General features: G+C 37.7%; 2 protein-coding genes across 10 annotated transcripts in view; one reads left to right on the top strand and one right to left on the bottom strand.

The window, feature by feature from the left end:
• The window catches only part of CD274 (CD274 molecule), a 146,354-nt gene that overhangs the window by 63,987 nt on the left and 54,982 nt on the right, over nucleotides 1-27,385 (bottom strand). For 5 of the 7 annotated variants that reach the window (XR_002341636.1, XM_021083736.1, XM_021083725.1 and 2 more), the window contains exons 3-4: nucleotides 26,434-26,508; nucleotides 565-660 (exon numbers count right to left, since the gene is read on the bottom strand). The gene's annotated coding sequence lies outside the window, so the exon portion shown is untranslated. The remainder of the gene's footprint in view (nucleotides 1-564; nucleotides 661-26,433; nucleotides 26,509-27,385) is intronic. The other 2 variants (XM_021083755.1, XM_021083728.1) reach the window with 1 other exon arrangement.
• The window catches only part of PLGRKT (plasminogen receptor with a C-terminal lysine), a 47,725-nt gene that overhangs the window by 18,363 nt on the left and 1,977 nt on the right, over nucleotides 1-27,385 (top strand). For all 3 annotated transcript variants that reach the window (XM_005660117.3, XM_021094326.1, NM_001190217.1), the window contains 2 exon segments: nucleotides 24,392-24,522; nucleotides 25,128-25,237. In XM_005660117.3, coding sequence (XP_005660174.1) covers nucleotides 24,392-24,522; nucleotides 25,128-25,237 — 241 coding nt within the window.

Raw genomic sequence — 27,385 nt, forward strand, 5'->3', positions numbered from 1 at the left:
AGGATTTCTTCCCTCCAAGTGCCAGAAGCAAACTCCTGTCACCTTCTATTTTCTCCCTGGGCTCTCTCTGAGTCACCCACTAAATTTCTGTCTTTTCAGAGAGCTTCTAGAGAGCAGATTATCTGCCAAGCAGAGATGATGGGCACATTTAAGACTAAGCAATCAGAGTTCTCCTAGATCATTTTGCCTTCTCTGCCCACCTTTCCGGGTTCTCTTCAATGAATCGTGACTCAGATATTGTCAGAGGAAACTGTGAAAGTATTCACAAAGTCTTTTGATCACCCCCTCAAAGCACATGTCATTTTAAAAGCAAAAGTAAAACTATATTGCTGACAACTAGGAGCTGGCCTGGCACTATCAGCTAGTCTATGGTGTTATCCTGTGGAACATAAGCAGTTTCATCGATCACAACCATCAGGCAAGACCACTCTGTAAGTATGTCAGGAAAAAGATAAAGATATAAACATTGTCCAAACTACAGAATTACCAAGCATTCCCTCACCCTGACTAATATGAGTGCTGCTGCAACTTTAATACCACCAAAACATATTTGGTTCCTCTTACCTTCTACATAAGAAGACTTAAGATATCCAATCATGGAATTACTCCCACTTCCTGGCAGCACCAAGTCCGGATGATCTTTGAACCTCCCCCAAATCCCTTGATATAAAAACATATGCTGTAAGTCTTTTTCTAATACCTTCCCACTGAGATTCCCCCACAATTCCCCATGGTATGTGTCTCCTTCACTGTAACAAATCCATAAACCCTTTTTTGGGGACTATAAGTATGTTCCTGGTACTCTTTAGCTGATGACATTGATCTCACTATGATAATAAATATCTACTGTTAATTTTTTTAATATAATGAGTTTTATTTTTTTACATTATAGCTGGTTTACAGTGTTTTGTCAATTTTCTACTGTACAGCAGGGTGACCTAGTTACAAATACATATATAGATTCTTTTTTCTCACATTATCATGCTCTATCATTAAGTGACTAGACATTATCTACTGTTAATTTAGCACTTACTATGTGCCAAGCACTGTTCTAAGTTCCTTGTATCTGTTAACACCTATAATCCTTATTACACACCATGAAATTGGCACTATTAGTCCCATTATGTTGACGAGGAAACTAAAGCCCGGGGAGGTTGAACAAGTGGCAGTCCTTTTTCCCTGAAGAAGGACATTCTCTCATGAGTTTGCACAGTCTTTAAAGATGGAAAAGGCCAAGAAAGCACTTCATTTTTCTGTGGTTTCTAAGACCAAGGTGACTGAAGGCCGGGCTAGTTCCTTTGGGTGTTCCAAACAGGAAAAAGAGCCTCTTCACCTGCCCATTTTAAGCAAAAACCTCAAGGGCTGGAGGGGTGGGGGAGTGGAAGAGTGATCTGTTTCTTTCTTTTTTTTTTTTTTTTTTTTCCTTTTTCTGTCTTTTTGCCTTTTCTAGGGCCAATCCTGCGGCATATGGAGGTTCCCAGGCTAGAGGTCTAATCTGAGCTGTAGCCACCAGTTTACACCAGAGCCACAGCAATGCGGGATCCAAGCCGCGTCTGTGACCTACACCACAGCTCACAGCAATGCTGGATCCTTAACCCACTGAGCAAGCCCAGGGATTGAACCTGCAACCTCACAATTCCTAGTCGGATTTGTTAACCACTGAGCCACAATGGGAACTCCTCGGAGTGATCTGTTTCTGAAAAAGTTTTCTGCACTGAAAAATATGATCTCTCACCAAGAACAATGATATGATTTGTATAGGTTTTAACGGGTATTCTCCATGATATTCTCCATATAGCCTGTGATATTTGAATGATTATTATGTAATAGGCATAGTTTCAGATGTTTACTAATCAACATAAATAATATCTCAGTTTCACAGTTTCACAGCAACTCTTGACACAGTTGATCACTGATGACTCCCTCCTTAAGACATTTCTTTGGTTGCTTCCTAGGAAAACACTGCTCTTGGTTCTCCTATTTCCCTGACCACATCAGCTCAGTCTCCTTTGCCTCCTCTTCTCTCTGACTCCTGCACATTCCTGGAGTGGCCCTGGTTAAGTTCATACTTGTCTCTGACCTCCGTCTATACTCACTTCCTAGGGGAGCTCATCTAGTCTCAAAATTTCAAATACCACCTACATAACTAACCGATGACTTCAAATTTCTATTCCTAGCGCAGACTCTGGCCATATCTATAGACTGTGTACTTGACACATCTACCTGGATGTCTACAAACATCTTTTTATTTATTTATTTATTTATTTTTTTTCCCGCTGTACAGCATGGGGATCAAGTTATTCTTACATGTATACATTTTTCCCCCACCCTTTGTTCTGTTGCAGTATGAGTATCTAGACATAGTTCTCAATGCTACTCAGCAGGATCTCCTTGTAAATCTATTCTAAGTTGTATCTGATAACCCCAAGCTCCCGATCCCTCCCACTCCCTCCCTCTCCCGTCGGGCAGCCACAAGTCTCTTCTCCAAGTCCATGATTTTCTTTTCTGAGGAGATGTTCATTTGTGCTGGATATTAGATTCCAGTTATAAGTGATATCGTATGGTATTTGTCTTTCTGACTCATTTCACTCAGTATGAGAGTCTCTAATTCCATCCATGTTGCTGCAAATGGCATTATGTCATTCTTTTTTTTTTTTTTTTTTTTTTTTTTTTTTTTTTTTTTTTTTTTTTGTTGTTGTTGTTGCTATTTCTTGGGCCGCTCCCGCGGCATATGGAGGTTCCCAGGCTAGGGTTGAATCGGAGCTGTAGCCACCGGCCTACGCCAGAGCCACAGCAACGTGGATCCGAGCCGCGTCTGCAACCTACACCACAGCTCACGGCAACGCCGGATCGTTAACCCACTGAGCAAGGGCAGGGACCGAACCCGCAACCTCATGGTTCCTAGTCGGATTCGTTAACCACTGCGCCACGACGGGAACTCCATGTCATTCTTTTTTTATGGCTGAGTAGTATTCCATTGTGTATATATACCACCTCTTCCGAATCCAATCATCTGTCGATGGACATTTGGGTTGTTTCCATGTCCTGGCTATTGTGAATAGTGCTGCAATGAACATGCAGGTGCACGTGTCTCTTTTAAGTAGAGTTTTGTCCGGATAGATGCCCAAGAGTGGGATTGCGGGGTCATATGGAAGTTCTATGCAAACCATAATTCTTCATCCTCACCCATTCTGACCCAATTTTCATCCATCAAATCTGCTTATCCTGCAGGCTTCTTCATCTCCATAAATGGCACCACCATGCTGTGCTCAGGCTATAACCCTGGGATCACCTCTTACTCTTAACCTTTTTCTCTTTTACCACACCCTCTCCAGGTGATTCACATGCATTTTAGAGTTTGAGAAGTACTGCCCTTAGTGATATATCCCTTTACTATCACCTCTCTGACCTCATCTTTACCACTCTCCCCCTTGCTTGTTCCACTCTGGCAACACTGGTTATTTTGCTATTCCTAAGATACCCCATTAAGGTTACAGTTAGGGTTAGGGTTCACCATTGACAGGTTGTGAGAGTAGGACCTGGTCATCAGTTTCTTCTCCTGAATTTGAGGTTTACTATGTGACCATAATTTCATAGTATGGTATCTTAAGTTCTTTATACCCATAAAGAAGGAACCCAGAGAATGACTATAAGTGAAGGACATGGGAAGATTAAGAGCAAGTAGTGGTGATGGGATAAAGGAAAGAAACAAATATCATAAAAATACATATATATCCATGCATACATACATACCTACACACACACATACGATAGGCTGAAAGTATATTATATATATTCATATGTATATACATACATACACACAATGATATGTGTATCTCCACATATAGATATTGAGCATTTGAAATGTAACCTGGGCACCTGAGAAACAATTTTAAATTTTATTTAATTTAAATTAACTTCAATTTAAATATGCATATAATGCTCCTGGCTATCATATTGTATAGCATATCTCTATAGTAACTTTGGCTGTCTGGCAGGTAAGGCAATTTTCAAAATTGTTTTTTCTGGCATTTTTTTCCCCTGAATAAATTTTACAATGAGCCAGCAAGTTCACTGGAGTAATTCTTGATAGGATTCTGATTGGGAGTTATTCCCAGGTATTATACAGTATTTGTAATATTGTGAATAGTTTTTTAATGATTTTTGACAGAACATTTAAAATTTTTGTATGTTGATGTTACCTGATGTCATATTTAGCCATCCTGATAGATTTTATCTTTGTGATTTTAATGGTTTTCAGTATATTTTTTGATCCATTGGTTTTAATTTCTTTTTTTTTCTTTTTTTTTTTTTATTTTCCCACTGTACAGCAAGGGGGTCAGGTTATCCTTACATGTATACATTACAATTACAGTTTTTCCCCCACCCTTTCTTCTGTTGCAACATGAGTATCTAGACAAAGTTCTCAATGCTATTCAGCAGGATCTCCTTGTAAATCTATTCTAAGTTGTGTCTGATAAGCCCAAGCTCCTGATCCCTCCTACTCCCTCCCCCTCCCATCAGGCAGCCACAAGTCTCTTCTCCAAGTCCATGATTTTCTTTTCTGAGGAGATGTTCATTTGTGCTGGATATTAGATTCCAGTTATAAGTGATATCATATGGTATTTGCCTTTGTCCTTCTGGCTCATTTCACTCAGTATGAGATTCTCTAGTTCCATCCATGTTGCTGCAAATGGCATTATGTCATTCTTTTTTATGGCTGAGTAGTATTCCATTGTGTATATATACCACCTCTTCCGAATCCAATCATCTGTCGATGGACATTTGGGTTGTTTCCATGTCCTGGCTATTGTGAATAGTGCTGCAATGAACATGCGGGTGCACGTGTCTCTTTTAAGTAGAGTTTTGTCCGGATAGATGCCCAAGAGTGGGATTGTGGGGTCATATGGAAGTTCTATGTATAGATTTCTAAGGTATCTCCCAACTGTTCTCCATAGTGGCTGTACCAGTTTACATTCCCACCAACAGTGCAGGAGGGTTCCCTTTTCTCCACAGCCCCTCCAGCACTTGTTATTTGTGGATTTATGAATGATGGCCATTCTGACTGGTGTGAGGTGGTATCTCATGGTAGTTTTGATTTGCATTTCTCTTATAATCAGCGATGTTGAGCATTTTTTCATGTGTTTGTTGGCCATCTGTATATCTTCTTTGGAGAAATGTCTATTCAGGTCTTTTGCCCATTTTTCCATTGATTGATTGGTTTTTTTGCTGTTGGGTTGTATAAGTTGTTTATATATTCTAGAGATTAAGCCCTTGTCGGTTGCATCACTTGAAACTATTTTCTCCCATTCTGTAAGTTGTCTTTTTGTTTTCTTTTTGGTTTCCTTTGCTGTGCAAAAGCTTTTCAGTTTGATGAGGTCCCCTGGGTTTATTTTTGCTCTAATTTCTATTGCTTTGGGAGACTGACCTGAGAAAATAGTCATGATGTTGATGTCAGAGAGTGTTTTGCCTATGTTCTCTTCTAGGAGTTTGATGGTGTCCTGTCGTATATTTAAGTCTTTCAGCCATTTTGAGTTTATTTTTGTGCATGGTGTGAGGGTGTGTTCTAGTTTCATTGCTTTGCATGCAGCTGTCCAGGTTTCCCAGCAATGCTTGCTGAATAGACTTTCCTTTTCCCATTTTATGTTCTTGCCTCCCTTGTCAAAGATTAATTGACCATAGGTGTCAGGGTTTATTTCTGGGTTGTCTATTCTCTTCCATTGGTCTGTCTGTCTGTTTTGATACCAGTACCACACTGTTTTGATGACTGTGGCTTTGTAGTATTTCTTGAAGTCTGGGAGAGTTATGCCTCCTGCTTGGTTTTTGTTTCTCAGGATTGCTTTGGCGATTCTGGGTCTTTTGTTGTTCCAAATAAATGTTTGGATTGTTTGTTCTAGTTCTGTGAACAGTGTCATGGGTAATTTGATAGGGATTGCATTGAATCTGTAGATTGCTTTGGGTAGTATGGCCATTTTTACAATATTGATTTTCCCAATCCAGGAACATGGAATATCTTTCTATTTCTTTACATCTTCTTTGATTTCTTTGATTAAAGTTTTATAGTTCTCGGCATATAGGTCCTTTACCTCCTTGGTCAGGTGTATTCCGAGGTATTTGATTTTGTGAGGTGCAATTTTAAAAGGTATCATATTTTTGTATTCCTTTTCTAATATTTCATTGCTGGTATACAGAAATGCAACTGACTTCTGAATGTTAATCTTATATCCTGCTACTTTGCTGAATTTATTAATCAGTTCACGTAGTTTTGGGGTTGAGTCCTTAGGGTTTTCTATGTATAGTATCATGTCATCTGCATGCAGTGACAGTTTTATCTCTTCTCTTCCTATATGGATGCCTTTTATTTCTTTTGTTTGCCTAATTGCTGTGGCTAGGACTTCCAAAACTATGTTGAAGAGCAGTGGTGAGAGTTGGTTTTAATTTCTACTTTTACCACACTAAAAAAAAATATATGAGATTTCTGCTTTGGTGAATTTATTGATTTCTTTGGTGAAGGTTTATATTCCCTATATATTTATAAACCATTTTTTATGTTTATTGGGTATATAAAATACACATAAATAAGCCTGTAATTTAATTGCTCATATCCTCAATATTCCTACATTTTTCATGTTTAAACTATCAATTCCTGAGTTGGTTAAATCCTACTATTAGTATTTATAATTTGCAAAAATTTCCTTGTTTCTCCAACAGTTTTGCTTTATATATTCTAATGCTATACTGTCTAACATACAAGAAGTTCTTAGCTGTTACAGCTTCTTCATTAGTTGTATACAAGTTTCATCAATGTTAAAGGATACAGCTCAATTAGTTTTCACAAACTAAACTACCTCTTAAGCCTTAATCCCCTCTGCATTTCTTCCATTTAAGGAAAAGCACAGATGAGTTTTGTGTCTTTTTTTTTTTTTTTGTCTTTTTTTGTTGTTGTTGTTGCTGTTGTTGTTGTTGTTGTTGTTGTTGCTATTTCTTGGGCCGCACCCGCGGCATATGGAGGTTCCCAGGCTAGGGGTCGAATCGGAGCTGTAGCCACCGGTCTACGCCAGAGCCACAGCAACGCGGGATCCGAGCCGCGTCCGCAACCTACACCACAGCTCACGGCAACGCCGGATCGTTAACCCACTGAGCGAGGGCAGGGACCGAAGCCGCAACCTCATGGTTCCCAGTCGGATACGTTAACCACTGCGCCACAACGGGAACTCCCGTGTCTGATTTTTATCTTAATATCACTGGAATCCTATGGTTTGTACTCTTCTGGGGCTGGTTCTTTTTGCTCAACATTATAATGTAAGCATTATAATTGTGAGATTCATTGATATTATGTGCAACATCATTACCCTCTCTCTGGGCTACCCCAGTGGAACCTAAAACTGTAAGCCAGCTAGAGAAACAATGCAGGTAGTTTCCCTTTAGAGACATATCCAGAGTAGGGAAAGGAGGTTCTAATTACATGAACTACATTGTTTTCTCTTGTCCCATACTGTCTCTTTTATCTCCTGTTCCAGGTATTCTCTTTACACACCTTCATCTTCTCCGTTATGCTTTTGGTTGCCCTCAATTGTCTGGTAGCCCTTGGTTGCCTGTTCATATACATGATGAAGAAGTCGGTTTTTTAACTTAAGTAGCTGGCATAGGTTTCCTCTGCAGTCTGTGGGCTTTGTGGAATGGGCAACATGGGCCAACACAAGAGCTTCCCTTTAGGATGGATGAGCAAGGAGCAGGCTTAGGAACCCCACAACTAGAAAAGAATCAACATGATTTACTTTGGAATGGAGCATGGTATCATATTCAGGCCTGGGTGGAACTACCTTCTATTTTTTCTTTCTTCATTGTTTGTTATTGAAGTCCAGAATTGCCTCAGTATTACCTCTTCTCTTTCCGACCTCAATCCCTAGAATAGAAGCTTCTACCAAGAGATTTTCTACTCTGGAGAATATTTCACTAGGGACAAACAGTGCCATCTCCCCGGGTGCTATGGAGGGAGGAGTACTATTTATCATTATGTAGATAATTATTTAACAGATTCCCCAAGCTTGGAACTTCTCCAGTATTCTTACAGGCAGAGGGGTCTCCCCCCATGTCTGTTTTGGGTGGTAATTTCTTCCTACATGCTTTTACTATCATTCCCAACACCACCTACTTTCTTTTTTTCACAAATTCTTCAAGATACCTGGCTTGCTGATGGCACTCTTTCTTGTTTTCCAGGCACCATTACAGATTTATTCGTTTAAAAATGTTATTAGCTTCTTCTTTATATAGATCAGCATAAAGCAGACAAAAATGAATAGCTTATAGTCTTATTATTTAAAAATCCCTTACATTTTTCTTTTTTAACATAATTTTTACATTATAAAACTAGTGAAAGAACTCATGAACAAAAATTTATAAAACACATAAGTGAAGGAGGAAAATATTACCATAGTTCTATGGCCCCAACATAACCATGCTTAAGATTTCTGCCTGTTTCTTTTCAGTGCTACATTTGTTAGTTTACCTGTTAACATACCCTTATGTAAGATTTTGTATCATGCCTTTTGCACTTGACACTGTGTCTCAGCATTTTCAAGGTTGTGGATAGGCTTCATAGATTGGATTGCCATTGTTAAGGATGCAAAGTATTTCATTACCCCCTTATCCACTGGGAAGGAAAACAGCTTTCTAGACAGACCAAGTGCAGGTTCAGTTTGTAATGGGGCTTACAGGCTATGTTTTCTTTCTATGAAAAAGTAATAAGTGTCTGAATAGTTAATATATGCACATGATACAAATTTCTGAAAGAACAAGAGGGTATATAGTGAAAAATTCCTTCCACTCCTATCCCTAGTCATCTACTTCATTTCCTCTTGAATAGTCTTCAAAGACAGTCTATACATAGTAAGCCATATATGAATATATGTGTGTATATACACAAATGACAAATGGTAGCATATTACACATCTGTACACATTGTTCTTTTTGATTTAACAATATACTTTACAAATTTTTCCACATCAAAAATAGGAATAGTGATGATGATGACAATAAGAACCGAAAAACAACTAGTTCTTATTAAGTATTGACTCAACCCAAGAGTGGAATTGCTAGATCACAGAATAGGTGCATTTTAAATTTCAATAGGTGTTTCCAAATTCAACTATAGGGTTGTATTATTTCTACATGCTATTCTCATTAATAATGAATTCGTCAAGACAACCCCATGAGGGAGTTATTATTATTTTCCACATTTTACAGATGAAGAAACTGAGGTCCACAGAGATTTGGTGACTTGCCCAGGGACACAATGTCAATAAGTGGTCGCATCAGGACCCAAATGCACGCAGTCTAATTGTAAGGCCCACACTCTTAACCCCTTCACTGTGTTTTACCCTCATGCAACTATCAGCACCATCCATCTAGAACATTTTCATCTTCCCCATCCGAAACTCAGCACTTACCAAACTCTAACTCTCCACTCCCCTCTCTTTCCAATCCTGGCAACCAACTTTCTGTCTCTATGAATTTGACTACTGTAGGTACCTTATAGTAGTGGAATTATTTAATATTTGTTATTTCATGATTGGGTTATTTCAATTAGCATAATATCCTCAAGTTTCTTCCACGTTGTAGCATGTGTTTCTTTCTTTTAAAATTTTCTTTCTTTTAAGGCTGAATAACATGTATATGTCACATTTTGTTTATTCATTCATCTGCCAGTGGCTATTTGGGTTGTTTGCACTTTTTGGCTACTGTGAATAATGCTGCTATGAACATGGATGCATGTGTCTATTCGAGTCCCTGCTTTCATTGCTTTTCGGTATACACCCAGAAGTGGAATTGCTGGATCATGATAATTCTATGTTTAAATTTTTAAGGAATTGTCGTATCATTTCCCATAGTAGCTGCACCATTTTACATTCCCATTAGCAATGCACAAGGGTTCCAATTTCTCCACATCCTTGCCCCATGCCAGTACTTTTTATTTTCTGTTGCTTTTGTTGATAACGTTTGTTAGCCATCCTCTAATGTGTGAAGTAGTGACTGTTTTAAATTTTTCATGTGTAAAATCTATTAATCTTCTCCTTCATGTTTCCTGTTTTTCTTGGGAAGGTCTTTGACATCCTAAGGTTATATAAGCAGTTTCCAAATTTTCCTTATATTTATCATTTCATTTTTGTTCATGTGGGGCTTTGATTCACCTAGAATTCATTTTCTATTTAAGATAGGGAGTGCTGTCTTCCAGCCTGAGAGTCAGTGGCACTAGTATCATTCCTGACAGTTCATGCAAAATTCCCTTTCCACAACTCTAGTTTTTCCTGTGGCTTCCCCCTTTCTCTCAGCCCCATCCCATCCCCTACCTAGGATCAATACTGAGCCATTGTTGTTTTTAATACTTCCCATCTTCTCTTGCTTGTCAATACTATCAAATTTCGCTTTAGATTTTATCACAAGTCAGTGTGAATAAACAGTTCATAATTTTAAACAAAATGTACCTCTTATTAAAATCAAACATTCAGGGGGATTATAAAAGAAAATCTTATGATATAAAACTCTAATTATATTTATGTTTCTCTTTTTCAGTTTGACTTCTCTCTTCCTATCTGTGGCTATTCAGTTTGGGTTTTTATTTAGCACTGTATTTGAAAAGAAATGAGTGTCACCACAGGGATTAAACAGCAGCAAATCTAAGGTTTGTTGGTTATGACTGGATCAGGCTCACTTTTCTGCAGAACCTGTAGATCCATACAGTCAGAATAGGACAGCGTGTAAAAATCACATTGTTTTTCCATTTCAGGAATTAATGGTTATCTTATAATAGTGAGATGATATTTTATTTTTAATATATTTATGCATATGAACATGAATAGCAAAAGTATTTTTTCCCAGAAATGGATAACTAAATAATGAATCTTTTCTGTAATCTACTTTTGTTTTTATACTGAAATCAGGTTTAAATAAGAAATTTCTAATTTAAAGGCTTTCCTAAAATAAATTAGAATTAGAAAGGGCTTGCCCATGAATTCTTCCCAAACAATTACTATATCACTAGAGATTAACTTTCCAATGTTAACTGGATTCTGATTTTAGCTGCTTTATAAATGTATTTTTTTCTAAGTAAAAAAATCTCCAGATAGATAGATCACCTCAACCTGTTCTTTTAACCAAAAATTTGCTGTGGTCTATACGGCACTTCTTTAGGCCAATTAATCTCTAATACCCAGGGAGAGTGGTATTATTATTAGGTATAGGAAAGCTTGAAGAGAAAATAGAAAGATTTACAGAGAAAAATAATACCCTCCTTGTCTCTTGACATTGCATGGAAAATTCTGGTGGCTTTTTTTAGTATGAGAATAGAAAAATGTATGGAATATAGAGCTTAAAAGTATGATTTATGAAAAGGAATATATATATAATGCTAAACAGTTTTTCTTCCCTCTTCGATAAATATAAAATGGAATATATTATTATAAAATTAAGTATAAAGTCTTTGCATCTGAATAGTTATTTCTTACCAAATAGTCCAGATGCCTTTGAACAATTATTGAGAGAGGAACATGAAAGATCTCATTAAGACCCAGGAATAATTGTGTGGTCAGGCAGATGTATTACCACAAATCATTCTCATTTTTGTTAATGATTTATAATAAACACATGTTGTTACTTATCTATTATGACTGGTGTTAAAAGGCTATTCTGTCCCACTTCTATTTTTTTAAACAGGTTTATTGAGGAGTAACTTATATACTACAAAATTGTAAGGGTATCTGTTCTTAGGGTACAATTAATTCACTGACGTTTAACTATATTTATAGAGTTGTGCAACCATCACTGTAATCCAGTTTTAGGACATTTCCATCATCCTCATGAGTTCCCTTGTGCTACTTTATAGTAAATCTTTGATCCAAACCTCAGACTCAGGAAATCATTAATCTACTTTCTGTCTCCATAGATTTGCCTTTCTGGGCATTTCACATAAATGGAATAATATAATATGTGTTTTTTTTTGTGCTGACTCCTTTCCTTAGCATATTTTGAGGTTCATCATGTTGTGGAATATGTTTCTCTTCCAAGAAAATTTTAGAATCAGATTGTCAAGCAAATTTTTAAAAAATTCCTATCCACCAGGTGAAAGGCCTTTTCTCAACATAGCATTTAATTCCTCTTACTTCTATCTCGTTTTGGATTTCTCCATCTTTTGAAGAATTTTGAAAGAATTATATTATTTATGAATGTGATAAAACCACATCAAAGTACAGGAGCAATTTTTACTGGATAAAAAAACCTTTAGTTTTCAGAAGTCCATGAAGATGCTGAAATGTGGATTAGATACTGAAATGTGGATTAGAAGCACACACAACTCCTGAGAAGAGAGAAGTGAAAATAAATTAAGGAATGTTCTATCTGGTCATAGTTGTATTCAGTGGGGTTTACCTTCGTCTTTTTGTTTTATTTTGTTTTACTCCTCCTTTGCCAGGGCTTATATTCTGAAAATAAGTACCTTATTAATTTCTTGCCTATTATTATAAAAAGTTTAAATAGTATTACTAAGAGGTAGAAGAAACAAATCCAATATGAACTACAGCTACAGGCACTGACAAGTTACCTAATCATTCTTCCCACCAGTTTTCTCATCTGGAAAAAAAGGGATACTAGTAACACCTGCCAAACAGATTGAGTGAGGCCAGGGATCGAACATGCGTTCTCATGGATACTAGTTGGGTTTGTTACTTATTGAGTCATTTACGCAAAATGACTCAATAAGTTTAGCCTTTAAAAATATTATGCTGATTTCTGTGGAAACTTTGTATTGTTCTCCTGAAATGTTTATTTTTACCTCGGCAGGCTTCAAGATTTACAGAAATACATTTCTGATTGACACTATATAGAACTGTTGCTGCTTTTTTTTTTTTTTTTTCCTCTCCCTCAACAACTATAGGCATGTTTTAAAAAAAAAGATGCTCTAATTCCTTTTTAGTCTCATTAAAACAAAACAAAACAAAACAAAAAACACCAGGAAGCTGCTGTTATTATTCTCATCATACTGAGCTTTTTAGACAAGGGCAGGAAGGGCAGGAAGAGTCAGATGGAGCCACATTTGGAAAACTACAGGAAGTCCAGCTGACCAAAGTTGGGAAGGGTCACAATGGAAAATGAGGAGGGGGCACAGATCTGGTCCAGAGGGTTTGGAAAGCTGAGCAGAGCATTTACATATGCTGTAGCAGAAAATAGAAGCATTAGAAGCTTTTGAGTAGGAGCAGAACTTGTAAATTTAAAATATTTTAAGGAGTTCCCATTGTGGCTTAGTGGTAACAAACCCAACTAGTATCCATGAGAACGCATGTTCGATCCCTGGCCTCACTCAATGGGTTAAGCATCTGGCGTTGCTCTGAGCTGTGGTATAGGTCACAGACACAGCACCACAGCTGTGGTGTAGGTCACAGCCATTGCTGTGGAGAAAAGGGGAGGTTTCAGAGGAAAAGCCAGTGGTGAATTTTCTGGACTAACTAGATACTTGGGTGATTTAAAAGAAGAGTGAGTTGAAGATGAAATCAAAGTTTTCATTCCTCTGGGAGAATCACTGGGTACAAGAAGCTGGCAGGGGGGTTGGTCTGCAAGAAACAGCAATCATGGTGCAGGGAATGTTGAATTCAGGGTAGTGCCAGGAATGCAAGTCAGCTGGCTGCAGCTGTCAGCATTGCTCACTTAGTGGATGGGGCTGTGGATAGAGATTTGGGCATCTTAGAAAAGAGAAACTTTGAAATCAGGAAAACAGTGAACTATCCAAGAAGGAGAGAAGGAAGACAGTAAAGGAAAAAGGCTCTAAGTTTAGGTAACCACAGGGGAGAAGAGACGAGAAAGCAAGACAGAGAAGTAACACATTCTGGTGCCTGCCACGCAAACTCCCTTTCAAATATGCCTTCTTATTTAGGAAAGCAGTCCCATAAGGTAAACTATGTGGCTCCTAGAGACAGAGAAATTGAAGTCAAGACATTAGGGAGCTTGCCCACAATCACATAGCAAGTAAGTGAATTTTACAACTAGAATTTGAGCTCAGTCCATGTGACTCCAAAGTCTGTCTGTAGTTATGGGCAAAACAGTGAGGAAAGATGAATATGCCTGGTCTGAGTGAGATATGCCTGGTGGCTGTGGTCTAGGGGAAGACTGACATGAAATGAAGCACAAGAAGTATATTAGAATAGGATTTTTAAAGGCCATGCCATAACTAGAAATTAAAGAACCAGTAAAGGTTTTTAAGCAGGAAAGTACCTCAAGATTGCTTCTGAGATAGGAATAGAAATATATAGAGAGAAGTACAAAAAATGGATTAGAGGGAGAAGAAAGTAGGACAAAGATTGGTGGTAATACAGTGATTCTGTTGCTGGCAAATGATGCTCTGAGCTGGAGCAAGAACAGCAGGAAGAAGGGTGAATTCAAGATATATGCAGAGAACACCTTTGTATATGGAACAGATGATCAATGGGGACTTGCTGTAAACACAGGGAAATCTACTCAATGTTCTGTGATAATATGTATAGGAATGGATATGTGTATATGTATGACCGAATCATCTGGCTGTACAGCAGAAACTAACACAACATTGTAAATCAACTATACTTCAGTGCAATAAAAAAAAATTTAAAAGAGGTATGTGCAGACATTTTGCTAAGACTTGGGCTGTCCATCTCCCAGTGGAGATGCCTGGAAGCTAGGTGGAAATACAATCTACCATAGAGAAGAGTTTCAGAATAGAGACTAAAAATTCAGAAGTTATCAGCAAGATGTGATAGTTGGAGCCTGGAAGGTGGTAATTTCCCCAGGAGCTGAGAAGACCAAGAAGAGATGGCTGAGGAAAAAATTCAGAGGGAAAGTAAACAAATGTAGAATTTGAATGACCTTCTCTGGGAAATGTTCCAGTGCTTATGTGTTCTTAGGAGTTGCCATTCCCCTTTGCATCTCATTTATAGAAGGGAAGCAGGCAGGTCTTGACCTTTCAGAACTTCCTAAGCTTCCTGTTCTTTCCTCACTGTGAGCATAGACACAGGTTTTCTTCTAGAGCCACAGGCTGGCCTTGTTCTCTCCCAGGCCCTTGGCCTGAGCCCTAAACCCACACTTGTGCAACAGGCTAGGGGAGACCACATTTCAAGAAATATTTGGAAATCAATTCTGCAGGCCATGGTCATTATTTGGATGTGGTGGTTGCTCCCAGTTCTCTGTGAAATTAGATAACGGCATTGAAGAGGAGGTCACAGGAGCCTTGGGATGCTCACATTCAGAGAGTGGTGGTTACTGAAATCACTAGAGGGATGGGGGCCTGAAATGCTGGTGAAAAACTAAAGACAGGATATAGAGAGGCTTTTTCAAGGAGAATTAAACAGAACAATTTAGGTCATTCTGTCTCCCAGGTCAATTTCATTATGGAGTATCTTTCTAAAAGTATTGTATTAATTACAGTAAAAAGCCAAAGGCTTTTCAGGTAGTAATCACATACCCTGTCTGCTTTACTCCTCTTTCCACAGTGACTTGATTATAGCCAGCGTACTTATAGTAGACTGCAAAGCTGGGCTTTGGGTTCAAATCCTAGATCTGTTATTTGATAACTGAGGCCACAGAGAAAACTTGAACTCTGATCCTTAGTTTCCTCAACTGTAACCTGAGCAAATACTTTCTCTGATCAACTTCCATTCCATTCCAACTCCCTTGTAGCTTGTCTGCCTATACAAAAGAGGCTGAAAGGCCAATGGCAAATCTCTCAGACTCCCTTGCAGCTGGGTTCCACATCTGACCTGTTCTGCCAAGTCTGAAGGAAATTTGGGAGGTTGACATGGGTAGTGTAAAGCTGAAATCACTGTAGCGGAGCTGACTGGTATTTTGAGAATACGGAGGTGGAGTTTCAGTATTTGGTACTGAGCATCTGTGACAGGAGGCAGTAGCTATGGGGTTCCCCCAGGAGAGTTCCCTATTCTGGCTGAGCATTTATCTTAGCTATGTCATTCCTGATAGTAGAGAATACAAACTAATTTTCATGGCTCTCCCAGAAATTCTTAACCTGCCAAATACCTTGCAATAATTCCCATTCTGTTTAAACTGCTAGTTGAAGTAGATTCTATTGTCTTCAACTTACAGACCAGCATTATAGAGTACTGCAGGAAACAATGTGTGTAAACCTAAGTATAGCGCTTAGCACCTCGTGAGCCACATTATTATTACTATTAGTTTATCAGCTGCCACAATAAAGTAGAAGTGAGCATCTTACAATTTCTTAATTATTATTTTGTCTTTTTAGGGCTGCACCAGCGGCATATGGAGGTTCCCAGGCTTGGGGTCCAATTGGAGCTGTAGCCACCTGCCTATGCCACAGCCACAACAATGCCAGATCCGAGCCACATCTGTGACCTACATTACATCTCACAGCAACGCTGGATCCTTAACCTACAGAGCGAGGCCAGGGATCAAACCCACGTCCTCATGGATACTAGTCAGGTTCATTAACCACTGAGCCATAATGGGAACTCCCTGATTTTATGCACATTTTGGTTCTAAGATTCTTTGTTCTAAGTATCAAAGAATAGAGGTCTTAGCTTTGTGCACAGCTAGGACTGACATAATGGAACATTAATTATCAAACAAAGAAATATGTACTCTTCAAAATGAGGAAATCCAGGATAAAAGAAAATGCCCTTACTGTTTTTTACTAAGTTTCAGAATTGTCTTCAACTTTAGTTAATATTATTTATAATGTACTAGACACTTAGGAGCTATGTTTTTGTTTGTTTGTTTGTTTGTTTCCCACTGTACGGCATAGGGACCAAGTTACACATACATGTATACATACTTTTTCCTCCCATTGTTGTGTTGCGATGTAAGTATCTAGACATAGTTCTCAATGCTACACAGCAGGATCTCATTGTAAATCCATTCCAAGAGCAATAGTTTGCATCCATTAACCCCAAGCTCCCCATCCCTCCCACTCCCTCCCTCTCCCCCAGGGAAGCCACAAATCTATTCTCCAAGTCTATGATTTTCTTTTCTGTGGAAACATTCCTTTGTGCTGTGTTTTTAAGGAATTTGAGGTAACAGATGAGGTCAGTGATCTTTTGTTCTTTCCCAGGCTCTATTCATGTTATAGATCTTGCTGGAGAAAGTCCATATATTTTAGAATGCATAAGTAATATAAAAGGTTTCTGTCAAACTGGAATTATTAGTTTTTACATAGGGCAACCTTATTGTTTACAAACATCTGAGTGTAAGAGTTGATTTAATTTTGTTATAATTATTACTGCAAGGTATGTAACATGATGCTGAAGCTGAAGCTTTTAAGCTTCTGAATAATACTTCAGTTTTTTAATATTCAATTATTTTTGTAAGTCATTGATTTAAAAAATAGACTTTTACAAAAATCTTCAATTTACCCCTCATTTCCCCTTCCAGATTCTTTACAAACTACTCTCCAGATGTTGAACACTTAAAATAATCTGTAGAGCAAGTTACAGTTAGATGATACTTGTCACAGCTGTCATTATGGTTGCTTTATTTTAATGAATTTATGGGTTATTTTACCTGACATTCTGATTTTTCTTTTAGTTTAGAAGGTATCAATAATGTCTGTGTCATATTATTCATCCATAAAAAAAGAATGACAAATAATGCATTTGCAGCAACATATATGGACCCAGAAATTATCATACTAAGTGAAATCAGAAAGAAAAAGACAAATACCATATGATATCACTTACATGCGAAATCCAAAATAAGACACAAATGAACATATCTACGAAACAGAAACAGGCTTATAGACATAGAGAACAGATTTGTGGTTGCCAAGGGGTGGGAAGATGGGGGAGGGAAGGACTGAGAGTTTGGAACTAGTTGATGCAAACTATTTTATATATAGGATAGATAAACAAGGTCCTACTGCATAGCACAGGGAATATCAATATCTTGTGATTAACTATAATGGAAAAGAATATTGAAATATATATATATAACTGAATCACTCTGCTGTACACAGAAATTAACACAACATAGTAAATCAACTGTATGTCAATAAAGTTTTTAAAAGAAAAATAATGTCTTAATTTAAGAAAGGCATAGACAAATATAAAACATTCATTTCTGATAAAAATGAATGTGACAAAATATGTAGATTATTTTTTTGGCATTGTCCAATTAAGCAACTAAAAAGACAACTTTTCTATTATATATGAATATATTATACATAAATTAAAAGGCTATTGTAAACTAAAAACACAGCAGTAAACTGATTTTTTTCCTCAAGCTTGGCCTAATTGTTTCTCAAAAACAGAGAAGGCTCCAATTAATTAAAAATGAAAAGTGCGGGAGTTCCTATCATGGCTCAGTGGTTAACAAATCCAACTAGGAACTATGAGGTTGTGGGTTCGATCCCTGGCCTCACTCAGTGGATTAAGGATCTGGCGTTGCTGTGAACTGTGGTGTAGTTGGCAGACGCAGCTCAGATCCCGCATTGCCATAGCTCTGGCATAGGCTGGCAGCTACAGCTCCAATTAGACCCCTAGCCTGGAAATCTCCACATGCCACAGGTGTGGCCCTAGAAAAGACAAAAAGACAAAAAAAAAAAAAAAAAAAAAAACCTGCAATGAAGATAATTTATAGGACAATGTCATTGTATTTGTGTGTATGTGCTGTGAAAGTGTTTTATGTGTCTACATGAGATTTAATCATTGTAATATTGTATTAAGGGGAAACGTATTAAACGGTCTTCAGCTCTTTATGTAGTTGCACCTTTTGTGACTTAAAAGATTAATAAATTACTGACAGTAGTTCTGTGGCTGTTCTTAATACTTTTTAAACAGCACATTTGAAGAATTAAAAACACAATAAAAAGCAGATGTAACATTTTTCTGAAGGTGGTCAGAATCTGGTTTCTCTTACTATGGACAATAATTTTTAATGAGCTACCTCCTTTTTATTATTTTCTCTTTAAAATTATTTGTAGCTCTGTAATTGCTAAACTAGTATCACCTAAGCTTGTGAAATCATCACAGTGGGAAGTCATAAACAAGAACATTTTGATTTCAAATTGTCCTATAAAGCAATATAAAAAGTAACAGAGATAGCAAAATTATTATTATAGAAAGGTCCGAAATTCTTTTAAAATAGGATAAAGAATTTATTTTATTTTATTTTCCCACTGTACAGCAAGGGGATCAAGTTATCCTTACATGCATACATTACAATTACATTTTTTTTCCCCATCCTTTGTTCTGTTGCAACATGAGTATCTAGACAAAGTTCTCAATGCTACTAAGCAGGATCTCCTTGTAAATCTATTCTAAGTTGTGTCTGATAAGCCGAAGCTCCCGATCCCTCCCTCTCCCATCAGGCAGCCACAGGTCTTTTCTCCAAGTCCATGATTTTCTTTTCTGAGGAGATGAATTTTATATTTATGATTTGGGTTAAAGACTTTACAGAAACTTACTGTACAAGGTCTCTTTATGTTTAGTAGTATCACTATCTGGGGAAGTGAAAAGTGAATGTACACAGCTAAATAATGCTATTGTTGGTAGATTAATAATTAAATTATCCCTTAATGGCTATTGAAAAAAATTTGGTGATATAATTTATTAATTAATTTGAAATTTAGAGTGTGTCTGGGCCTAGACCTATGACCTTAAACACAATTTTATAAAGAATGGGATAATAAGTAGGGTTTTTTTTTTCTTTCTTTTTAGGGCTGTACCCACTGCATATGGAAGTTCCAGGTCCAATTGGAGCTGCAGTTGCCAGCCTACACCACAGCCAGAGCAAGCCAGATGCAAGCCAAGTCTGCAACCTACACCATAGCTTGAGCAATGCTGGAGCCTTAACCCACTGAACAAAGCCCAGGGATCAAGCCCAGGTCCTTGTGGATACTAGTCGTGTTCATTACCACTGAGCCATGATAGGAACTCCAGATAATTGGTAGTTTTAATTGATAACATTTCAGTTCAACAATGTCCTTCATCGTTCTGCTCATGGAGAGGGAAGGTCTGCACTGATTTTTTTTTTTTTTTCAACTATAGGCTTAGAGTTTATTGCAAATATGTAGCCTTGTTGATTTTCATAATGTATCTATGATACATGGAGGTGACTGCCTCTAATAGGTAGGGAATAGAGAATTAGAATATAAGCTATGTTTATATCATTTTTAAAAATAAACAAAATTTAGAATAGTTTTAGGCTTATAGATAAGTCATATAGTGTTACAACACTCTTCTTATACTCTATGGTTAATATCTTACATTACCATGGTACAATTGTCACAAATAAGAAACTAACATTGCTGCATTACTATTAAATAACCTGCATATTTTAAGTTCATTTATTTTTGCCTAATGTCCTTTTTCTGCCAAGAATCCCATTCAGAATGCCACATTATATTTAGTCTTGTCTCTTTAATTTCCCTTGGCCTGTGACAGTCTTTCAGACTTTGCTTGTTTTTGATGACCTTGACCACTTTGAGGAGTACTGGTCAGGTATTTTGTAAAATGTCCCTCAATTTGGGTTTGTCTAATGGTTAGAGTGAGGTTATGGGGTTTTGAGTGGAAGATCATAGAGATGAAGTGCCCTTCTCACCACATTACATGAAGGGCACATGCTGTCAACATGTCTTATCACCAGTGATGTTAACAGTGCTTAGGTGTTGCAGTTTTCTCCATTGTACTGTTACTTTCCTCTCCCTCTCCCTGCCTTTTCATACCCTATCCCTTATTAGAAGCAAGTAAAGAAGTGAACCCCACCATCAAGGGGTGGGAATTACTTGAAGTGGTCTGGGAAGTATTTATACAAATGATTTGGAATTCTGTACAGGATATCTATCTGCTCCATTTATGGACTCACAGATATTTATTTTATACTTTGGATTGTAATCCAATACTCTGTATATTTTGCTTTTCAAATTGTTCCAACTTTAGCCATTGAGAGCTCTTTTAGGTTGGCTCCTGTATCTCTTGGACATAACCCATAATTTTTGTTTGTTTGTTTTAGCATTTCTTTGCTTTCTGGTACTACAAGATGCTCTAGGCTCATTTTGTATACTTCCTGTCCCAGTCTTAGCTCAGCCATTTCTCCAAGGAGCCCTATTTCTTTACATTGGAGAGTAATATTAGAAATGAAACTGTGGATACGGGTGTCCTCAGTGCTATAGGGTTGTCATAGGTTCTATGACCACTAGTAGACATAGCTAGGAAATATATGTACTTACACTAACCCATCTATCATGCCTATCTGTGATTTTAATTTTGTTCATCTGTGTGGAAAGTAACATAATGTCTTTTCTATCAAAGGAAATCTTGGTTACTCCATTTTGCCCAGTTTCGCCTTCCTGTGACCCTTACCCCTCCCCTTTCCCTCTTCTCCCAGTAACAATTTGTTTCAAATTAGCCAACCGGGAAGAATGTGCGCCTTGACCTGACCAATGGGAAGGGGAGAGGTAAATCACCTATGTTAAGGGTAAATAGGGGAGGGTCCTTTGTTCGCCGCATGCACTTTTTGGAGTACCTGCGCCCTTCTGCAGAAGTAAAGAGCCTTGTCAAGATCTCCCTGTGTTCATGTGTCTCATTTTCCGACACTGACAACCTGAGCCATGTCTCCAACATCTGTATCTATAGTAAGCTGATGTCATTGACTCTAATACTCTCTGGTTCAGTCTAGTCTTTTCCCCTTGCACTTCGGTAACTTCCCTCTTTAGTATGAAACCTGGCTCCCACGTCTGCCATCAATTTGTTCTTCTCCAAGTATATATGTTTGGAGTTGTTAACCTGTACCCTGTGAGAAACTCTGTTAACAACTAAAGTATTTAGTGTTTATGTACAGTTTCCTTTTGTCTTTAGCTTCATAGTTTCTAGTCAAAATACTATTTTTCAAAATTAGGTCAGTTCCTTTTCCAACAGCCACTTCAGAGATATTATAGCATACATTTATAATACAACTAGATTGTTGTCACAGTCCATATTCCATTCTGTGGATCCCCTGATCTTTTGGCTGATTTGTAAAATGTATATAACAAAGGTTCACTCTTTGTGCTATGAAGTTTTAGGGGTTTTGACAAGTTCAGAGTGCCATGAATCCTCCATGAAAGTACTGTACAGATTAGTTGTATCATCCTTATCATTCTTAAAAATCCCCTCTGTTCATAATCTTTTGAGAATTCCCAGAGGATCAGTTTTCACACTGATATTTCAGCTTGATCTTTGGTGACAAAAACAAAAATAAGCCAAAAACAAACATAAAAATGAACAAAACCTAGGTTGTGAGTTCTTTCATCTCAGGCAGTGGTTCTTAATCCTGGCTGCACAGTATAATCACCTGTCAACCTTTAAAAAGTACAGATGACTGGTCCTACCTTCGGATCCTGGTTTAATTGGTCTGGGGTGTGGGCCTGGGCACTGGGCTCTGAAAAGCTCCCTGAATGCTCACAATATGTAGTCAAGCTTCCCATTTTCGGTACGTATGTATCTTGATTGGATCCAGCTGTCCTTTTTTTCATTGTGCCTGTGGCATGAAGAATTTTCCAGACCAGGGATCAAACCCACACCACAGCAGTAACCAGAGCCACAGCAGTGACAATGCCGGATCCTTGACCTGCTGAGGCACCATGGAACTCCCCAGCTGTTTTTTGATAAATGGTTTATTGCTACATCTATATAATTGGGGGATAGATATTATGAACATCAGAATAAGTAACATGGTAAGGAAGAATTTCACATGATCAATAATCATGTATGCAAAAACACTGTATTTTACTTTGTTACTAAACTCAAAATCAACTTCAATTTCTACCAGTGAGGGCAAATTTAATTTTGACAAGTCAAAGTGACTCAATTACTTCTAGTTTAAAACTCACTTCTTTATGGATAAATAGTTGAATTCAGCTTGGTCCCCTCCCTTTCTTCTGTCCATTTTTTCCTGGACAAATCTAGGTTTGGGTCCAGGTGATTTCAGGTGGCATGGACATTAGGGAAGGTACATCTGATTATCTGATTGGAGGAAGCTTTTCTGTAGTTGGTTTTCTGTTTGACCTGTTTGAGCAATGCCAGGTGATTTGCTCTGAGGGTGTCTGACCATAATCCTCATAGTCATCACCTCTGTGTTCTAGGGTGCTCCTGATCCTCTGAAATCCAGCTGTCTTCCCTGCCCAGTCCTTGGCTTACAGTCTCTACCCAAATGTCTGTTATGAGGTTCCTGGGCCCTAAGCTTTGGTGACTCCCTCATAAACCACATGCTTTCAATTATCAGCTACCTTCTGTGACCCTCTCCAGGGTGACACAAGAACCATGTAGACTTTATCTATACTCTTGGCAGCTGAAGGAGACTGGGGTGGCCTCTCCCAGGCCTTCTATAAGCCTAGATCTTCCCCGCAACCACTTCTTCTCTACTCCAGATGCCCCTTCCAATAATTTTAACAAGAGGCATGACTGAAGTACTCTCTGTCTGGGGATTCTCAAACTCCAAATCCATCACATCCTCTGGGGTTTCAACCACAAACAGGGGCCAAGAAACCAAACCCCATCTTTATATTAAAATCTTTTAGTCCCTTCCCACAGGAGAAAGAAGACATGGAGCGAAAAGAGTGTCACTCTACTACTCCTTCCTCTCACTCTGTGGTTTATATGCATGCTATCCTCTAGGCTTTGCTAATGATACATAGTGCCAAGATTTGATAATTTAAAAAGAAAACAACTTTTCTCTCTCAAGAATCCAACTCTTTCAAAATAATGGGCTTGGGCTCTCAGACTGTTGCTTTTCTATGTATTTTTTTAAAATCCATTCAGAAATTCAGTCTCCTGTATCTTCTGGGCTGCATCTACTTTCTGTTCTAAGGCACTGGCTAAAGTGGTGAAGGACTATAATAATAAAAATGTGGCAAATAATAAAAATGTGGCAATAATAAAAATGTGGCAAAGAAAAATCTCTATTGATGTCTCAAAATAATACCTCTCTACCATCATATTATAGACCTAATACTTCAAGTGAATTTCAGTGTGGAGTTGGATGGATTTGGAGGCGAAATGATTTCAGTACAAGTGGTAATAAAGGACAATAAGGTGTTTCTGTATTTAAAGGGACAACAATCTTTTATCACCTTTCATATAATAAGCTGAACGTATATTTTAGGCTTGGATAAAAGCTCTAGACTACATGCATTCAATCTATTCCATTTATATTTCAGATTTTATTGCCAAGGTGATAGTTGGCTCAGCTGTCCAGAGGGACAAAAAGGTGATAGTTGGCTCAGCTGTCCAGAGGGTCAAAGTTGTTTGAGATTTAAAAAAGAAAAAAGATGAATCAAAGAAAGGAAATCCACTGGAAATGCAGATTATTAATTCTGTGCTCAAATTCAAAAGATGAGTAACCAAACTGTCTTTTGTTTGACCCTCAGCTGGAAAGGCAGCTCATCATGCAGAATGAAATGAGAGAAAGACAAATGGCTATGCAGATTGCTTGGTCTCGGGAATTCCTCAAATATTTTGGAACGTTTTTTGGCATTGCAAGCGTTGCTTTAACAGCTGGGTATGTTTGCTATGTACTTCACAATTTTCTTTTACTTCTTTTTGTCTTTGCCATTATCATATTATTAAGTTTGCCAAGATAGACCTTTAATCTAAATAGTATACATAAATGTAAACAAAGTAACTTTAATCTAAATAGTATACATAAATGTAAACAAAGTAAACCTTACAGCTTAGTCGTTGGCAGTAACTCTGTAAAACCAAGATAGTAATAGTTAATTCTGCCTTTAGTTTCTTGGATTTTCTCCATTTTATTAGTAAGAGAAAGGACTGAGTAAACTCCAAGATAGAAGGGGGCCTCTACAAATTCATCTCCACAATCCCAAGAGGGTAGATATCAATACTTAAATATTTTAAAAATAAGTAATCTGAGCCTCAATATCAAATAAAGATGAATGAATCATAGATCCTACCTGAAAACCAAAGAATCCGCTGAGAGGTTATGGGTAGGGAAATCTATTTCCATGGAGGACTTAAATGAATTAAATAACTTCTTAAATGGAGGATATTCTTCCAAAAAGCATGTATATTTTTTTTTCATTGAGTACAGACATATGGATTTACAGGTTATTTCCTGATATTCATTCTTTTTTGTTCTTGAATCAGAGCAATAAAAAGGAAGAAGCCAGCCTTCTTCCTCCCTATCATTCCATTAGGCTTTGTCTTTACCTACCAGTATGACCTGGGCTATGGAACCTTGCTACAAAGAATGAAAGGTAAGTCTCTGAAAAAGCAATCTCAATTTCTGATTCATTTTCTGGTTCAAGGATCCACTCCTTACAACCCCTTGGCTTAGGAAAATTCTGACAAGATTCTCCCTCAGCTTCAAATGACCAACAACACAGTGCTGTGCTGGAGCTGGCTCATACCAGCTCACCAGAACTGACTGTCAAATTATATAAACTTACAATTAAATAAATTACAAAAAATGTTAAACTATGTTTAAAAAATGATAATAAATATGCAGAACTTATAAGTTTCTAATTATTTTACTCTTATCTGTACTTTTACATTTTATACATCTATTCTTATAAGTTATGTATATCTATTATATCTATATGGTAGAAAAGCAGGAGTTCCTGTCATGGTGCAGTGACAAATCCGACTAGGAACCATGAGGTTGTGGGTTCGATCCCTGGCCTCGCTCAGTGGGTTAAGGATCTGGCGTTGCAGTGAGCTGTGGTGTAGGTTGCAGACACGGCTCAGATCCCATGTTGATGTGGCTCTGGCATAGGATGGCATTTATAGCTCTGATTAGACCCCTAGCCTGGGAACCTCCATATGCCATGGGAAGCAGCCCTAGAAAAGGCAAAAAGACAAAAAAAAAAAAAAAAAAAAAAAAAAAGGAAAGAAAAGAAAAGCAAGTACCATATACAGATACAGATACAACCCTGACCCTGAGTGTCATTCTGTTGGTATGTCAGCTTGAATTTAGTCATGGTGGGAGCATTTACATCATGGAAATCTGAAAATGCCAAGTCAAGGCTTGACTAACCACTATGCTAATTAAGATCAGAGGTTGACAAACTGTGGTCTGCAGGCTAGCCATACAGACATGCCCATTCATTTTTGCTCTTCCGTTTCCATGACAGAGACAAGTCACTGCAACAAATGTATTAGTCTCCAAAAGCCTAAAATATTTATTGTCTGTCCTTTTGGGAAAGTTTGCCAACCCATGATCTAGACTTAAGAAAATGATGAAGAAAATGTTAACAATGTAGATGTGTCCATAGCTGTTCCATTGTCAGTAGTGCTATATGGAATATATGGCAAAGTACATTGTACATTTTATTATTATTTATAAATTGTGTGCTACATATATTTCATGTAAGTAAAATTTACAATAAACATATGTACATAATAAATTTACATACATTTTTTTGTTTGTTTTGGAAAGCTGGTTGTTACTCACCAGTACGGCACTGTTCTCACTGACCTCTGGCTCTTACTGCCCTAGAAAATAGCAGTGCTGCCACAGAAGCCATTCCTGTCCCAGAAAGATAGAATTTCCCATTATTCTAGGATATCCATATCATCCAAATTACCACCACCATACCTCTCATACTTCCCTACTCCTCAAGCCTTCAACCCAGAGCACAGTGGTGACAGTGCTTTCCCAAGGCTCCATTTTTGCCATCTTGTTTTATCTTGAGCTGTAGGCCCATCACTGACCCTGAGGCTCTGTGGGGACTGGTTTGGTGTGGGAAAAGAGAGGGTGTAGACTCCTCTGCAGGTATTGGGAATAGGGAGTAGGACACTGCATTCCCGGGCTGAGGGGGATGGAGGGATTATATGTTCTTAAAAATTCTCATTTGAAAATGGTAGTAAGGGGGGAGGGAGTGGGATGGAGTTTGGGGTTAGTAGTTGCAAACTATTATATTTAGAAAGGATAAACATCAAGGTTCTACTGTCTATCACAGGGAATTATGTCCAGTCTCCTAGGAGAGACCATTACGGAAAATAATATTTAAAAAAGTATATATATGTATTACTAAGTAATTTTGCTATACTGCAGAAATTGGCACAACATTGTAAATAACTATACTTTAATTAAAAAAAGAAAATGGAAATACATTTTCCACATAGAAATTATGTTAAAATGTCCTTTGGAGTCAGAATTATTGTTACCATAGTTCAGCTATATTGTGAGCTAAACAGTTTTTTTGTTGATGGCTTGTAAATTGATTTATAGCATTATTACTGTGGGAAGATGTATTCTGAGTTCTAAAATATTGATCTACAAATTAACTTTTGTAGTAAAATTCCATCTTAAGCTGGAAACTAACTGTACACACTGATTTACTAATGTTATAACTCATTTCAGTAACCTGCTCAGTTTCATGTTACTCATCTGCTTAAGAATT

This window comes from Sus scrofa, chromosome 1 (genome assembly GCF_000003025.6).
Source record: "Sus scrofa isolate TJ Tabasco breed Duroc chromosome 1, Sscrofa11.1, whole genome shotgun sequence".
Lineage (NCBI taxonomy): Eukaryota > Metazoa > Chordata > Mammalia > Artiodactyla > Suidae > Sus > Sus scrofa.